This window comes from Oculina patagonica, chromosome 12 (genome assembly GCF_052425735.1).
Source record: "Oculina patagonica isolate OP01 chromosome 12, crgOcupat, whole genome shotgun sequence".
In the NCBI taxonomy this organism is placed as follows: Eukaryota; Metazoa; Cnidaria; class Anthozoa; order Scleractinia; family Oculinidae; genus Oculina; species Oculina patagonica.
Window position 1 is genome coordinate 3,715,654 of NC_135769.1, and position 17,902 is coordinate 3,733,555.

The 17,902-nt window shown below is 39.7% G+C and overlaps 2 protein-coding genes across 2 annotated transcripts in view; both read right to left on the bottom strand.

Annotated features, from left to right (window-relative positions):
* Positions 1–3,166: 3,166 nt before the first annotated feature.
* LOC144631765 (cationic amino acid transporter 2-like) lies at positions 3,167–10,914 on the bottom strand. Its single transcript, XM_078490319.1, has 4 exons — positions 10,041–10,914; positions 8,932–9,166; positions 4,941–5,572; positions 3,167–3,805 (listed from the first exon to the last, which is right to left on the bottom strand). The coding sequence occupies exons 1-4, from the start codon at positions 10,831–10,833 to the stop codon at positions 3,714–3,716; spliced, it is 1,752 nt and encodes a 583-aa protein (XP_078346445.1). The 5' UTR covers positions 10,834–10,914; the 3' UTR covers positions 3,167–3,713.
* Positions 10,915–14,213: 3,299 nt separating this feature from the next.
* LOC144631816 (protein arginine N-methyltransferase 1-like) overlaps positions 14,214–17,902 on the bottom strand; it is an 11,202-nt gene continuing 7,513 nt past the window's right edge. Inside the window, exons 10-11 of the mRNA XM_078490383.1 lie at positions 16,883–17,004; positions 14,214–15,158 (exon numbers count right to left, since the gene is read on the bottom strand). Of these exons, the coding sequence (XP_078346509.1) occupies positions 15,075–15,158; positions 16,883–17,004 (206 nt within the window). The 3' untranslated portion in view covers positions 14,214–15,074. The remainder of the gene's footprint in view (positions 15,159–16,882; positions 17,005–17,902) is intronic.

The window sequence follows — 17,902 nt, forward strand, 5'->3', positions numbered from 1 at the left end:
GCATTTATTTATGGTCAAAAGGTAACTGCTTCGGCTTAATACAGGTGTCAATCTTAGTTGCTACATGTATTTCAAACACTACACTCTCCGATTGGAGCACTCGTTACTAAATCGAGTACGCTGATTTCGAAAATCAATGTTGCCCAGCTTAAACACGGACACTGCCTATAGGACCTGGACTGGGCGAGCCGTCAGCATCCCTAGACACCGACCCGTCAACATCAACCCGAAAGCAACGATGCTGTTTTAGGTGGTAGTGTCGAAGTTACCGAGTGTAGAACGCCTGAATCTTGGGAAAGATATATATTTCTTTCAATTTTTTTTGCATATACTTAGTTCATCCTTTGAGTTTCAGTTCAAAGTTCACCTCGGTTTGCATGGCACAACAATGTGAAATTATGTCTGGGCGTTTGAATATTAGAAACGGTTACTTCAATCTGTTACTTTGCAAGTAGAATTGTATATGTGGGCTGCATTTCCCTTGTCGATTGAGTATTTTGCGATATCAAACCCATTTTTTCGAAAATTCCAAACTCGTTTGAGTTCTATAATCGTTTGAATTAAATAAAGGCACGAAGTAAGCCCAGAACCCAGAAAGGTAAGAAAGAATTTGATCCCCTCGATTCATTCTGTTTCTACAGGAATTATAAACACCTTTGAACCTCAAATATCTTTGAGGAGCAAATATTCGAACTAAGTTGTATCGAATCTTTTTACTATACTCCATAAATACGCAGGAGCAGCAAAATGAATAATATGAAAACCTAGTTGTAACTGTATGCGATTGCGACAATCCACCGAATGATTATCCTTCAGTTGAAATCGAAATGGTTTGTATTACTGTACCTATCATTTATTTAAAAATACTAGTGATATCCCTAGTTTTTGCTAGTAATCAAAGATGATCCACACCCAACAAGCTTATGAGGAGAATTAGGGTAATAGGGCATTATGTGTGTTCCAAGCTGGACCCTCTGTTCCACTATAAAGGGTTGCAAATTGAGATATTTGGTTTATGTCAGAAAGAGCCTGGAACCAAGAGTGTTGCCATGGTTACGTCATAGTATGAGCCATCTTGCACCTTTAAGGAAGGTCAATACTGCATGCCAAGTTTCAGGCAAATATCACCTTTATATTTTGCTCAAAGAGATATCCTGGTGTTTTTGTGATCTATCTTTTGAGTGGAAGAATTTATAACGTCAAATTAAAGATCAGAAGGTAGGATTTACTTTTTTTTGGTCAACTTTCCTCATTTGCATAACACAAAAACGTGAATATCTCCTAAACGAAAGAAGATATTTCGGACAAAAGGGTAAACGCCATTCTTCTTTATAGGCAGTGTCCTTGTAAAAGTCTCGCGTTCAAATGATGCATTAATTATGACGTCATGGTCCTGAATGAGGAATTTTCTCTCTATTTTTACTTCATAGAGCACTTTAAAGCATTGTTAGTGTGCTGTAAAAATGATTTCAAGAATTTTCTGAGAGTTTTTACGCTGTTTTTGTGAAAATCAAGCCCTTCAGTGACAATTTACTACGCCCTCTTAAACAAAATTCACCCTATCGCGGGAACCTTATCACGGGTGTAGTTTTGTTATTTTGTCAAAGAACAAATGCGATTTTTGCATTAACAAATCGTTATAGTTGCAATAAGAAAGAAAAATATTGTCGTCGTCCCACGCTGAAGCTACGAGCTAGCGAGCATCAAGAATGACGCCATTACAATGTTCATATATACAGTTTCCCTTGTTTCAGCATTTCGTTTAAGTTTTGTGGTAAAATAAATGGAAATAACATCATAGTTAATGTCGTAATATATCATTGTTGTTATAGTTAGAGATAAAACTTTATTGATTGTCTTGTATATTGCTGAATCTAACTTATTTCACAATGCACTTTGTCTGTTATAGCCTCATGATAAAGACTTTGGTTGATCATGAACGCATGTAAAATTAACGAATTCAAAATGATCATAACATTGCTCCTTGCTTTCAGGTTTAAATCTGTCTATAATATTTTTAATCAATATCGTTAAATATTTTTAATATATTTTCTGCACTTTTTTAAAAACACTGAAGTAACATTGCTTTTTAAACAAGTTTCTTTAAAGCGCTTTAGCGCAGGTTGATATAGCAATTAGCGTCGGTCTTGGTGCATCCACACAGCCCAGTGCACGTGGCATGCGTTTTTCTCAATTCATAGCGAAGAGGCACATATATAGCCAGTGGTCAGACCGGATTTCATACATTCAACGAACAAACGTTTTCTGCGGAGGTAGTGGTGTCAGCTTCGAGGACATCTTCGCCGACCGAGAAGAGAAGAACAAAGTTTTCTGTGAAAACTCTCCACATATGAAAGAGGTGCTGTTCCAGCCGGTGATGGTGTGAGATGGTAACAATGAACTTGACGAGTTATTAGGAAGATTTGCTGAGACATCCTCTAAAGTTATTTACGTTGAATTCTCTGAAGTTCCTTCCCATATCCACACTGTTGATGAGAGCTTAGCGCGATCGATGTGCCAGGACTAATACTTCTTCTGTGCAATAGAAGATAGCTCCGACTCGGATGTTGATACTTCCTCGGTCGAAGAAAAACAGCAAATAAAAGAAAAAGAAACCGGCAAGAAAGTCAAATCGAACAAAAAGGAAAAAGACAGGAAAAAAAGGAAGAGAAAACACAAAGACGAGCCAAAACTCCAGGACGAACATGTTTCTTGTGAAAGTGAGGTAAAAAGAAAAGCGAGTGAAAAAGAAAAAGGAAAAAAGCAAGAAAGTGAAGATTTAACACAGCTGTGGTAGTGTAAGAATGAAATAGTGGTGAAGTGGAATAAAGCCGTGACGAACCGCCAAACAAGATCCCCGAGAGGAACAAGGCTTTAAAAACAGAGTAAAGGGCACCAAAGAAAGACCAAGAATAACAATACAGTTGAACCCTGTTAATTCGAACCATCAGGGGAAACAAAAAACAAAAAATTCGAAATAGCGGGAGTTCGAAATAGCCTATAGTAAATGACTTAAAGGCAAATCCAAGGGCAATAGGTTTTAGTTCGAAATAATGAGGAATTCGAAAAACGAAATAACCGAGTTCGAATTAGTGGGGTTCAACTGTATATTAAATTACTCTGAATCAATTACAAGGACAGCAAACGCAGATGTGTTCGTCAATAGTTATTTATGGATTAAAATGCCTTTTATTTTTTGTATATAGTTACACGTATACTTATTCCGTGAAATTATAGGACTTCACGCAATTTTAATAGCAGACAGTCAAAACCGACGGTATAGTCCGTATCGATGATTTTGTGAAATCTCCGGCTGCAACGCAGGCTCAATTTTTAAAAAAGAAATCCTTATATAATATTGATGTGCTTTTTATATAAACACATGCAAGTAAATACCATCGAGTTGTTTTTTTTTTTAAGTACGTCTAATCGATTATATCTAAAACAAGTGCCCTCGTTCTATATGAAAGCGTACCCCCAGCGCTGAATTTTTTTTTCCGAGTTTCTGTGTTTGCCAAAATTTAATCCTCCTGTATATTCTCGTGGAATGAATTGAAAGATGTAAAAGTCAATTTCTTTGTAACATAATTTTGATCTTCTTATACGTTTCAACGAGCCGGTTATATGTAGAATATGTTCCTCCAGTCATGTGAAATACTCCAGGCAAGAGGCGTCATTTCATGCTTTCTTCCAAGCTTTATCATGACCAAGCATCAAGTGGTCGAGCTGTCATCAGTCTGCCCACATCTTTGTCTTTCGCTCTCCACACTGTGCCGCAGACCATAAAACAGATAGATGGCCATCCCTAAAAAAGAGTAATTTACTAAGTAAATCATTACGACAAGGGGAGACGCTTTTAACACAAACGTTAACTAGTATGCGGGCGTTATCGAAGGTTTCCCTCAATTTCGTATCCCATCCTTCTCCTGTCCAGGCGCTGACATGTACACGCCCTTTTAAACAGAGTCATTCTCAGGGGTTAAACGCGATGCGCACGCGCAATACTCGCCAAAATGTCCGCTTTTTCTGAAATCCTCCACTTTCAAACCAATTGATAAGACAGTCACTGAATAGATAATCTTTCGTCTTTTTTAAAGTTTATTGTTTTGCGTGCTTTTTTCCCAATCTCTCACGCCTGCACTCACTTAGTGAGTTTAAAATTCATGTCCCAAGGACTCTATGGTTGTGTTTACACTGCGTGCTCGGGCACAGTGCCCAAGTACGATTCACGCTGCCAGTCATATGAACACTGTTTTTTTCTCCCACTTGGGAACTTTGGGTTCTCCTTGTCTGAACACGGCACTATTTTTTGGCCGGTGCCCACGTATCAGTGCTCGGGCATCAAGTGTGAACACAACCTATGAGCTCTGCTGATGGGAGTATCCGGACCGCGTCTAGAATCTTTAAAAAGCGGCCTTCACACGACAAACTATTGGCCAACTCGTGTTGGCAAACTCGAGTTGGTGTGTGTGAACGACACAACAACGGCAAACAAGTTGGCCAACTGTTGGCGACAAAATAGAACTTGTCTCTATTCTCGCCAACAGTTTGCCAACTTGTTTATTTATTACAATTTATGGCTTAAGAAAACAAAGGCCAAAGGATGAACTGCAAAAGAGTCAAGACCCCATATTAAAGCAGATCACCTAAGGTACTTAGATAAAAATACAAATGAAAATGAAATTATAATAGTAATAAATAAGTAAACAAGAAAAACATTTAAAGATTATGCTGATCCATAAAAAACGTTTTAACTAATGCTTTAAAAGAGTTCACACTTGTTGCCTCAAGAGTTATTGTGTCGTTCACACACACACCAACTTGAGTTTGCCAACTTTAGTTTGACGTGTGAAGGCCACGCGCCCCTTGATCAGGCAGAGGATCACGCTGACTAGAATTATCAATTATTTCATGTAAAATACAACGGAATGTCAACTCACCAATTACCATCCAAACAGCAAACCTCAGCCATGTCAAGTACGACAGCTTCAAGATTAGAAACAAGTTGATGAAGATGGACAGCAGGGGCAGTAGAGGAACACACGGGACCTTAAACGGTAGGAGCGACTTATTCTGGGGCAGCCGCAGGAGGAGACTGATAGAGCCAATTAGGGACACCCCCGTTATAGCCACTATTATAATGGCCCACCATTTTGATTGTAATATATCGTGTGCGCCCCAAATGATCATCGCACTGAGTCCCGCAGAACTAAGGCTGCTAACGCATATAGCAAATAGCGCTAGCAAAGCACTTCTTTCTGAAGGCTTAGATGCTTCATTCATCGCCGGTAGTAATGGGGAATCTTCTGTTGAGATGCCTTGCCCGGTTATAGGATCGTTCAAGCTTTTGTCCGGGTTCATCGGTTGTTCGGCAAGGCCAACGGTTCCAGGTTGGTATCTGAGAATCAGAACACACACAGCGACTATGGTGTAAGCCAAAAGTGTCCCAATTGACATCATCTCCACCAACGAGTGCAGATCAAAAATAAAGGCAAGAACTGCGGAGAAGACGCCAGATAACACGGTAGCAAGCATTGGGATTTCTGTTCTTGGGTTGACCTTCGCAAGGGACCTGAAAAAATAGAGATCATATTTTACCCGCGTGGTGCAAAAGCCAACAGCTAAGAGTGTGCGTCTCTCATCATCGCATCCTCGTATCCAGGGTTTTTGTTCCCCTTGACTAGCGGTCGGAAAACGAGCGACCTTGGAAAGTTCCGATTTTAAGTCCAAAAAATCAGACTTCCGGTTGAATTACTCATGCCTAGGGTTAAAAAGGTCATTTTTTATTGTTTTAAAAGCCAATCAAATTTGATCCTGCAACGGAACTTTCGAGAGTCGCTCGTTTCGTCAAGCTCGTGCAGCAAGGAACGAAGACTGAAGAAACGAAAATGTCATCATCTATGTCTGAGGCAGCCAATGCTATGACTGAGTTATAAATAGTGTAGATCACGTCGAAGTTTTCACGTACCCGCTTTTGAATACTTAACAAAAAAAATAGATGGCTAATCACACATGAAAATACGTAATTTGTATGACAAACCACAAATCATTTCCAACAACGGCAGAAAGCCTGTACAAGTTATTTGACCGCACATGTTTCGCGACAGGCGAAAGTCCGAATGGGGCAAAAAATCGAACGGGAAAATGTACCCTTCTAAGTAACCAGCCTCTCCTGCGCTTGCTAAGTTACTTAAGTTTTGCTCATGCCGTAGTTTTCTTTCTTGTTTTCGTTTTTTCGACTCTTTTTGCTTGTTTACAAGCAAAAAGTAGGAGAATAGCGTTTACGTGGGCTAAAATCTGAACCGGAAGGGATCGCATTCTTGTTAACTCTCAAGGGACTGTTTTAATTTCTCAAGGGAATACTTTCCGCTGCGGGTGATCAAAGCGCGTGACTCGTAAAGTGTCACTCCATAGTTGTGCTTCAGCACTTCCGTTCTTGTAGGAAAAACGTGACTTGTCAAATTTACAAACGTGTATAACAATCAAAAACGTGAGTAGCCCAAATCTTACGTCACATAACCAATTAAGAATGTAAGGGGTTCAGCGCTCGAAGGCAGCGAAGTTTAAAACGATTAAGAACGCAATTTGTCATGGTACAAGTCTTTAGGTGCTAATATTAATTTAACCTAAAACGATTAACAACGCAAATTTGTACTCGTATAAGTCTTTCACACACTAAAACGTTGCTAATAGTTAAACAAAGGGAACTCCTTTCGTGACAATTGATTATTTCTGCTGAGTTGCAAAATTTAGAATTCCGGGAGAATTGCAACATCATCTAGCGAAGCGCACTATTACTAAAAATAGATTTCGCCGCATGATAGTCGGACAACAATTTTAGTTTCGGCAAAGGCTTTGTATGGAGGGGACGCATTCTTGACAAGAAAAAAAGGGCGAGAAAGGCACAATGTGAGGCCGAGATTCTCGAAAGGCTCGAAAAATGATAGATTCCAAACATTTTTGCTTTAGTAAGTGAAAAACAGATTGAAGGTATCCAAAAAATGGCCCAAAATTGAATTTATTAGTCGAAGATCAGGCAATGACACCTTGATTCCCACTGCAAAATTATTCAGGCTGCCGAGAAATTTAAGCGGCGGATAGCGAATTACTATCAAATTATATAATTGCGAAGGATAGCACTTGTATGTTTGCTTCATTTAGGCCCCGGAAAGATCGTCGGTTGCAAGAAATTCAGAATTCTTCCCGAATTTGACGGCACTGATCGCCGGCCATCCGATCTGTTTCGACACATGATAGATAGAGGGCGAAAATATTATGCTATTCAAACGCCTTTCTAATGGAATTGACGGCAGGGTTTGATTTTAATAATTTAAATTTATCCCCATTACTATTACAGACTGCAGCTACAGCTGCCGAGCTCGATCAGTCTATATTAAATTACGCGACAATTGTGTAACGAAATTGACCTCTTTAAATATTCGGGTCAGGCAAGGAGACCGATCGGACGAGCGTTTCTTTGTGTAATTTTGGGGTGGCATAAATCTGAGGTTAGCTCTGTTGTGTTGCAAAATGTGCCACTAAGAACAGTGTAAACGTTTTGCATTTCCCATAAAAATAAATGTTTTCTTTCAGCAAATCCCCACAGCAAATCGGTCCTTTATAATCCATTCAATAACTGAGAGTAAAACATTTTACACATTTATTGAATAATCGCTCTGTTTGACAAACCTTTTGTTTCCAACCACGGTTTGAGCTTTCTACGTTGCACAGGTAAGGCTTTCTCTCGAATTCCGAGCCAATCTGGTCATGGTTTTGTGAAACAATCGCTAAATATGCCTCCGAAGTGCCCGCCAACCATACATGTCCGAATTTTGTCTGACTCACACCGGGGGTCAAATTCTGTGACGTCATTAGGCCTTCGCTAATTGCAACATCATTAAATGTGTTAAGTGATATTTACAAGTGTTTTTGTAGCCTGTTGTAAAATTACTTCCGGTGGAAGCAGTAAACGCCAAACGTTTTTACTGGAAATGTAGTCGTTAGAAATGACATGTGTAGCCGTAAGGTAAAGAATAACGCGAGGAGAAGCGGCTTTTAGTAACATCCAAACGAAAATTTACTTCTCAATGTGGGGTGAAGATTGCGTGACGAGACAAAAGGTAACTCTGTCGTGCGTAACCTAACCTGCGATCAGGCGTTATTTTTCTCGCTCAACGGAAAAATGAGCCTTCCCTCCACCGCGAAAAAAAAAGAAAGCCTGATCGCAGGTTATGCGTAATCTTTATCGGGAACCCTGCATTAAGCCAAGTAGAAATCTTTCTAACTCGAAAGGAAACAACTATTTCGATTAAAGGCAAACGTCAAAGTTAACCATTTTTAACCAAGCCAAAGTATATACCGTAGAATTCCGGTTATAAGCCCTGGGCTTATACAACTTCGTAAGGGTTTTTGGGTGGGCTTATAAGCGGAGGGGCTTATATCCGGGAGGGCTTATAAGCGGAATGAAAAAAGCGTGTCGAAACGAGCCACGGGAGTGTTGATGGAAATACGTTTTTAAGTTAAAAACGCATAATAAAGCAACATTTAGCCCCGTTCAGTACTGTCATCTGGTAGAGGGGGGCTTATATCCGGGGGATCTTATAATCGGATGTATTTTTTTGTTTCCAGGATGAGGGGCCTATAACCGGGGGGGGGGGCTTATAAGCGGGGGGGGGGCTTATAATCGGAATTTTACGGTAAGTCGCAAAGCACCCAGCCGTCGCGACTGACAAATACAGCATTTCCTCCGCGAAAATAAAAAACATGCTTGAACTGAAAGACGTTTAAATTCTTCCATGATATGTTCGAACAACAATGCCCAGGATAAACCTTCTACTCATACTAACTTCATGCAAAAAAGTCGATATCTCAAGGAGATCTTTGATTACATTTAAAAATGTAAAAACTTCTACGCATTCAGTTGATTCTTACTTGAAAATGAGGCCGTCACTCGCCATGGAATACAGCATTCTGGGTAGCGGCACTAGTGCTCCTAGTAGAGATGACGTCAGTCCACACAGAGCTCCGATAGCGATGACATATTTAGCCCAGGGTGCCCCTCTCATGGCAAACACTTTAGGCAACGTCCCTCCTTCAGGGAGTGTCTTGTAGGGCCACATTAGAGTCAGGATGGTGGACACGCCAAAATACGCCAGAAAACAGATAGCTGTAGAAAAATAAAAGTTAGATTCGAGAAGCTAGGAAACCTTTCGTGGTCTTTGTGTCGCGGTTAGTAGCATCATTCTCCCAATCCTAGGGGGTAACCCTGCGATGGACTAGCATCCCATCCAGAGGGAGTAAAAATACTCGTGGTCGCTTCATTCTACGGAAACCGGGATAAGCTCCGGCCTGATGGGCCACTAGGCTACTACATCTCTAGATGGGATGCCAGTCCTTCGCAGGCTCTCTCCTTCTCTCTACTCTCTCTCTCCCCCCCCCCCCCCCCCAGTCAGATATACTAGATGCAAGGAAGCGCTTACTCGCTCGCTAATCGTCCCGATTTAGCAAAGTAAGCGCACAGACTAACAAGTAAAGGTAAAACACTTTAAGAATTCTGTAGCCCTCTTTTCTTCTAAAAAATCCTGTAAATACGGTATTCCCATACAAACTCTTATATCTTTGCCGTGAGTGTAGTAGGTACTTGTAGAAGACAACTCCTCCGACTACGATCTTGAATAGGATTGAATAGGATAGCTCATCCGAAAGGTGATCGTTCGATTACAGAACACAAACTCACACTGACGCGATTACGCTATTAACAACATTCGTGACTATAAACCCAAGTACTGATTGAAACATAAGACGGCTAGCCTAAACTCATGCGAGAACATGCAATTATAAACGTGCTGACAGATATAAACGGCTCATACATTTGATCTACATGACCACTATTGCGCAAAAATGAAAGATTGCACAACATGATCTTTGCTGACTCACACCTTAGGACACATTTAAGAGTAAAGGGGAATAGTAAAATCCGAGACGACCTGTTAGAAAATCCGAGAGCTTTACTTAATCAATTTTAGCTTTACTTCACTTACCGAGAGCCAGGACAATTGATATTGGTATTCCTCTACTAGGATTCCGTGCTTCCTCCCCGGTCGTTGCGATCACGTCAAACCCAATGAACGCATAAAAACACGTGGCCGCTCCAGCTAGAATCCCTGAAGCTCCATACGGCGCGAAATTATCCGTCCAGTTCTTAGGCTCGGCATAATACACCCCAACACACACCACAAACACGATAATGAATAAATTAATCGCGGTAAACAATGTGTTGAACCAGGACGTTTTCTTTATACCGACCAAAAGCACAAGGGTCAAGATGAGAATTACAATCACGGATAATACATCCAGGTATTCTGCAAGACCAGTGAGGTGAATTTCGCCGATTGTAGAGATGGTGAAATTTTTAATACGGTCATCAAAGATCGAATCAAAATAAGAACTCCACGCTCTGGCGACCGAAGACGTTCCGATGACATACTCCAAAATCAAGTTCCACCCGATTACAAAAGCACACAGCTCTCCGATTGTAACATAGCTATAGACGTAGGCCGAGCCAGCTTTAGGAACGCGGGCACCAAACTCGCCATAGCACAACCCAGAAAGAATTGAGGCAACAGCAGCGATCGAAAATGAAACCACGATGCTCGGTCCTGCATCGTTGCGGGCGACATCGCCGGCCACAACGTAAATTCCAGCTCCCAGCGTACTGCCAATGCCGAGAACCGTCAAGTCAAAGATTGACAGACAGCGGTTCAGTTGAGTTATAGTCAACGTATTTGGATCTACGATTTTCTTTCGAGTAAAACCCTTCAGCACGGAATTCATTGTGAACTACGTTGTAGGAGTTATAATTGCAAACTGTATACGGAAATATGTATCGCGTGATATACTCCAACTTGCATACAATTGCGAAACACATGAAGGTCACGAGATGTCAGTGTGTGGTCACGCAATGTGAACAGCTACGCGGTACGCCTGGAATGATCTACACGTATAAAACACATTACATAACAACAGATTTTCCAAAGAGAGATAAACACGTATTCCAGAGCTTGTTGTTGTGTTTAAATTACATTTGTGAATCATGCAGCCCGCAGAAAGTCTAATTTGCTCGGGAAAAATGTAATTTCTGGCGTTTGAATCACATGAATTAGACGGAAATTAATATTCTGACGGCACGATTGAGAGGTTCGTCGGTTGTTATGGGATAAGAGTGTTCCTTCGTGTCTATTATGTGCAAGAGTGAAAGTCACAAGTCATTAACACGCAGAGGAAATCTCCTTTGAATATTCACCAATAGAAATTTGTTAATGAGCAAAATGGTCCACCTTGAAAATAGCCAGTTTCTAACTCATTAACAAATTCCTATTGTTTAAATATTTATGCTTAAATAACCCGTAAGAAAGAGGATTTCCCGGACAACTGTGTAAAAGTTTGAAAGGATGTGATTCTGTGTCTATTGTGTGTAAGTCACAAGTCTTTTACACGCAGAGAAAATCTCCTCTAAATATTCAAACAATAGAAATCCGTAAATGACCAAAATAGTCCACTTTGAAAATGACCAGTTTGGGCAGTTTCTAACTCATTAACAAATTCTTATTATTTAAATATTATGCGTAAATGTCTTTGCGCAAACATAACTTGTATTGATTTGATGCAGCGCTTCCAAATTTCTAGTGAAATTGTGCAAAGAATAACCTTGTGTATAAAGGGCCGGGTAGCCTAGGAGAGAGTCCGTCAAAGATAAATACTTCTGGGGGCCTTTGGAAAGTTTACTCTTAGACTTTGAAAGGGATGTTTTGTCCCGGGGGGGGGGGGGGGGGGACTCGCATATGAAAGTGACGGGGATGCTCGTCGTCTCGCTTAGGGGTGTATATTTCGGTTTTGGTCTCGCTTAGGGTGCGGGCAAAACGCCAATATATGCCAATATTTTAAGCCATAATGGTCTCGTTTAGGGTTCCAAACGAAGAAATATACAAATATAAATTCCATTCTTAGTTTTTTGGTATCTTTTAGGGGTTAAGAAAAGCTTGAGCCACACCCAGGTTGGTCTCTTTTAGGGGTTCTTTTCAAATTTTCCGACGAGCATCCCCGTCCGTTTCATATAGGAGTTCCCCCCCCCCCCCCGGGTGTTTTGTATTAAACTTGAAGCTCTTCCAGGTTCGCAGAGTTGGACTGATATGCTTCCAGTTATATTTCGAAGCAGAAGCACAAGTGGTTGTCTGCGAACCCAAATGTTCTGGATTGGTGACAGTTTTAATTTTATGCAACAGATTGCATGAATACCAGATTGAAATCTGGAAAATTTCTTTTTATGCAGAAAACTAAAAACACTTAATCCACTTCCACTTTTATTTTCATTTCATCTATTCTACGATAATGAAGGGTAAGCAGATATCAACTGTAACTAAACAAGAGAGATTCTCTGGAAATACAACAGTGTGTCAACAAGCTTGTCACAAGTACAGAATTAGCCAGACATTTAGAAAGTGACTTAAAATGAACTGTCATAATGCACAAAAGGTATAAAATAAATAAATGTATTAAGCACTTTGAGGAGAGGGAGGAGCTTTACAATCCATTATATTTGAAGGGACTTATTTCAGTGGAGGGCTTTGCTCCGATGTCATGGCAGCCATTTGACAACGAGATTTTGCTCATGTCAAATACGTTCCCTTATAATGCAAGACTGTAAAATTCCTCCTTACTTTAAACAAAATAGGAAGTTGCATCAATATTTACTCTAACACAAAGTTGTATTACTATTGACCTGGGATGATGGCTTTACACAGAAATGGTTGAATTAATCTCTTGTTCTACAGTAAAGAGTAAGAAGGGGCTTGCAGGGGTCGGGGTGTAGAACAAGATTTTAAGTACCAATCAACAGGCCTTTAGCCAGATGGGCATTCAGGTGTCGTATGGATGCCCACTTTTTAGAGAAAATTAATATGAACTACTGTAATGAAAGATATTTTTTTAGCAAATTTGAAAATCTTCAAATAAATTTGCACTCATAACTGTAGAAACACACCTCAAATGCTTAAAGTTTGTCCTCACACCCTCCTAAGAGGGTAGAGTCAAGGCCTTATAGAAATTTTTGGATGCCCACTTTTCAAATCCTGGCTAAAAGCCTGCTTATCAATAATATCTTTGTAATATATTAGGTCTTAAGTAAAACTATGTTGTAGTTTAAACTATGAACTTAGGTCAAAAATAGTTTAGATTGATTTGTATTTTCTATTGTTCCCAAAAAATACAAATCCTAGTTTTCACCTGAAATTCACTTTAAACTACAACAATTACGTTGATTAACCTTTTAGTATTTTTTCAACATTTCAATGACTTTGTATATCCTCTTCTTGTCTACCCAAATGAAAACATCTCCCAGTTTTAGATGTGAAAATTATTAACAGTTGCTTAAGCTATGTATTGTTATCTTAGTTGTGGTTACTTTAGTTTTAACTAACATTCTTTATAAAAAAAGCAATGAAAATACTGTAAGTTTTTAAAAATCATTCTTTGTTTGCTCTGAATCCCTTTGCCTACTTCCAAGTAAAACAATTCTCAACAGCTAAATCAATGTTATCATATCAATAATCAATTCAATGTGAAAAGTTTGATCACAAACTTATTGTTCTGTAGTGGTAAGTATATTGTTACAATAGCTTTTCTTCAATCCATGATAATTTAAATTAAAATACCGTATTTATTGGATAAGCCGCCCAACCTCGAATAAGCGCCCACCTCGAATAAGCACCCACCCTGAAGGTAGGAAAACTCAATAAGCTTTGCGCCACGCCTCAAATAAGCGCCCACCGCTCACCTCCCTTCAAAAAATACTGAAAGTGAACAATTGAGGAGTACTTTGATTCTTATAATTGTAAAATAGATGTGAACTTTTGCCCAAGTTTAGCTAAGAGACTTCCCCGAAGACCTGATGAATTTTGTTCGTATCGCTTAAAGTAACTTTCAAAATGACTACAGTTGAAATTTGCCTTACCTTGTCACGTTTACATTATTTTTTATTCTTTTGTTGAAAATAAATTACTACTTGGAGAAATGACGGAAATTTAATAAGCGTCCCAGCCTCTAATAAGGGCCCAGCCTCGAATAAGCGCACCAGGCCTCAAATTAAGCTGCCCACTTATCAAGGTCCAAACATTTAATAAGCGCCAGGGCGCTTAATCGACTTCCTAGTGAATTCGGTAACTTAACTACACATTAAGACATTTTGTTATGCTCCAACACGATGTTGCTTTGCATAACATTTGATGTGCACTGAAGACAAAAATGTAATGCTCTCAGAACTGCTACAGTTAATTATCTGCATTAAAACACAAAAGGTAGCCAGGAATCCCAAGCTCTGATAAAAAAGAAACAGAAACAAGCAAGATGAGGAGAGGAGTACAGGAGTTTTCCGATATTTTCTTTAGCTTGACATTACAGTGTCCTTTTCAGAATTTTGGGGAAGCTATGGCTATCAAATATTTCAGTTGACTTAAATCTCCACATGCGCCACAAAAACTTATAATAGTGTTGTTCCAGAAAATATCCATACCTCCGCCATGGAAGGTGTTTTGATTTGAAACCACCCCACCCGCATTACTCTAGAAATTCTAGTTCAGCTTCACAATTTCCTTTAAATATTTTGGCTTTTGACACCCCCAAACCCTCAAAATTTCCAATGATCTTCTGTGGGGTAGGTATGGATATTTTCTGGAACCAAACATGAAGTTTATTTGCCCTAAAATGTAGTCACAAGCATCTTGGAGTGCTGAAATGTTGGGTAACTGTCCATCATTCAAGAAATGAACGCGTCAAAGGTAGCTGGCTAGGTGATGGCATTTTTCATAACAAATGTGCCAGGTGACCAGCCTGGCATTAAAACACTGGGAGAACACTGCGTCAAAAAGGGAATTTGTCTTTCCCACCATATTGACTGCTGCTTATATCACTAAACTTTTACAATTCATCTACAATTCAATGTGACGGCATGCCATGCCAGCCTGCGGCATCCTCTATATTACTATCTTGTTGCTGTACAAGTAGAATTCTGAAGTCTCCTACTATCGCATCTTGTAGTTGGCTGAACTTTCATAATTACAGAGCTCTCCATTAAAGTTGACACTGATCTTAAAATCCAGATCACGCTGTTAAAAAAAGATCAAGATCATTTCTTTAAGTTTTTAAAACTGTGTAATCAGACTTGTATGTCAAAAGGTAAGTCTACTACTAAGCAATACTCTCCAGATAGTTTTAGAAACACTGCAAAATAACATTTGAAGAAATTCTCAATGGCTTAAGTCAGGGTTTGTACACTTTTTCAGGCCAAAAATACAAGGACTTTTCAAGGACTTTCCAGGACTTTTAGGACTTTGGTTTCTTGGAAATTTCAAGGACTTTTTTCACGAAATTTACTCCAAATCACAATTTCCAGTCTGTTATGCTGTTGATGTGCTTGCTGAAGAAAAAAAAATCGCTTATTTTGGCCTCTTCTCATTGCATTGAAGCCTTTGACGTTCAATAAAAAAATCAAGGACTTTCAAGGACCGAAATTGAACCAATTTCAAGGACTTTCAAGGCCTTGAATTTTTATTTTGAGATTCAAGGACTTCAAGGACTTTCAAGGCGCGTGCGAACCCTGTTAAGTTGACTCATAATAGAAAAGATCGTGTTAACTAACACTAGTAATAGTTCTCACTATAAAGCTGCCCCCGCCTTTTTATAATTTGTTTTTTGTCGCCTTTAATTATTAATGCCGATGGACTGCACAATTAGGCTTCTTTTTTACTGTGTCATGCGGAATTTCTTGTTATTTCATAGGTACTGAGATTTACTCATGAAAATCGTAGGGAGTAAAAATCGTACTGATTCAGAGCTTAGCCAATCAGGAGCACGAACGACAAAATTTCACTGTGAAAAAATATCGTTCGTCCAATTAGCAACGCGAACGATGAATTTTGAATTGGTGATGAATGAACGTATTGAAGGAAACGTCATCCCACAGCCGTTGCCGACAAGAAAACCCGCACTTTGAAAAATGGCCGAGGGAAGGTTTGCTTCTGTTTCTTCAGTTGAAGAATTCATTTTAGAACAGGAAAACAAAAACACCGCTCAAAAAACTGAACGAGATGTAAAATTGCTTGAAAGGTTTTTGATAACGAAGAACGAAGACAGAAAAATAGAAGATATTCCGGCTGTTGAGCTGCATGAATGAATACATCAGCCAATTCATCATTGCCGTCCGCACCAAAGATGGAAATAAATACGAGCCGAGTTCTCTTCGAAGTTTAGTGGCTAGCTTCGAAAGACATCTGAAGAAAAAGAGCTATTCTGTAAGCATAATCAACGACTTGGTGTTTGAGAAAACCAGGAAAGTTCTACAGTCTAAACAAAAGCAGCTAAAAAAGCAACGAAAAGAAAATAAACCGAAAGCGTCGGTAGCTTTGACAAGCGAATATTGTGCGAGTAGGGTTTGCTCGGTATGTGTAGTCCCGAGGCACTTCTAAACACGCTCTGGCTAAACAACACTCTTCACTTCGGACTCTGTCGAACGCGAAGGTGACCAAACGCGACCTCGTGGTTGCAAGTACCCGACACCACCGTGCGCGCTTGCTAAAATATTACCCGTCACGACCGTGCGCGCCTAGTTTTGTCAAATCGAGAACACTTCGCCCATTACAAACACATTTCTTACATTTTCAACAAATATTCTTTGTCCTTGTATGTATACACGCGGGGAGTCCTAGGGTGCCTCCTCGGGTTTTGGCCTCTGGACCAAAACCCTGCGGGGGCAACAACAAGTAAAAGTCATAATAAATAGAAAACCATGCTCCTAACTTTAGCATTTACAGCAGTAGATCAAGACACTTACATTATTTCTGGGGTTTGGTTTTATCTCAAACTCTCCACATAACTCTTCTCCATACTTGACTGTCAGATAGTCTTGAAGATAAAACACTGTTTGTTTCCAGTGAGTGTAATGACAGTCTGGAGCTAAAAGATGAAACAATAATATCAATAATGAAGATTTTGATAAAAAATGCTAATGCAACTCAATCGTAACAATAAGAACATGCCTTTCCTCAAGCAATCAGGTGCAAGACAGTTGTGAGTCAGGCTCACTGACTTTTCAATACAGTCGAACTTTGATTATCCGGACTCGTTGGGACTAGGCTTAATAGTCCGGATAATCGAGAGTCCGGATAATCGAAAGTATGAATATTAATGAGCCGAAAAAACCCTCCGCATAGTTCGCTAACTACTGCATCCTCCGCATCTTTGGTGCATTTTTCCACATTTAACAGAAAAAAAAAGAAAAGTTGCTTCATAATAGCGATAAATCAGCTGTTAACCATCCTCATAAACAAAAATTCCGAAGACACTGATGTTGTGTGAATGTTTTTATGGCTAGAAGTTGCCTGCCGAAGTATAAATGTTGTTCGATTGGAAACTACACATCAGGGGTTTTCCAATGTTTTTTGACAGGAAAACCACCTTGAAATAACGTTTAAAACGTCGTAGAACTAAGTTATAGCTGGTCTTGAATGTGACTAATTAATATTCATGAAAAAATTGGGACCAGAGAAGGAAGTCCGGATAATCGAGAAATCCGGATAATCGAGGTCCTAATAATCGAGGTTCGACTGTACAGTCAACTCTCTCAAAGTGGGCACCATTGTAAGACGGCACCTCTTTAAGGTGAACATGGTTGGCTGACTGGTCCTGGCCGAGTTTCACTTGTTTGTCTGTTACTGAACTCTCCTTAACCCCTTGCCTACCAGAGCCAAACACACCAAGCAACCGGTGGCCATATTGAATTTTTAATGAGATTCTTACTTTGGCTAAGCAGTGGCATCTTTTCAGATAAAATATTAAAATGTACACCTAGATT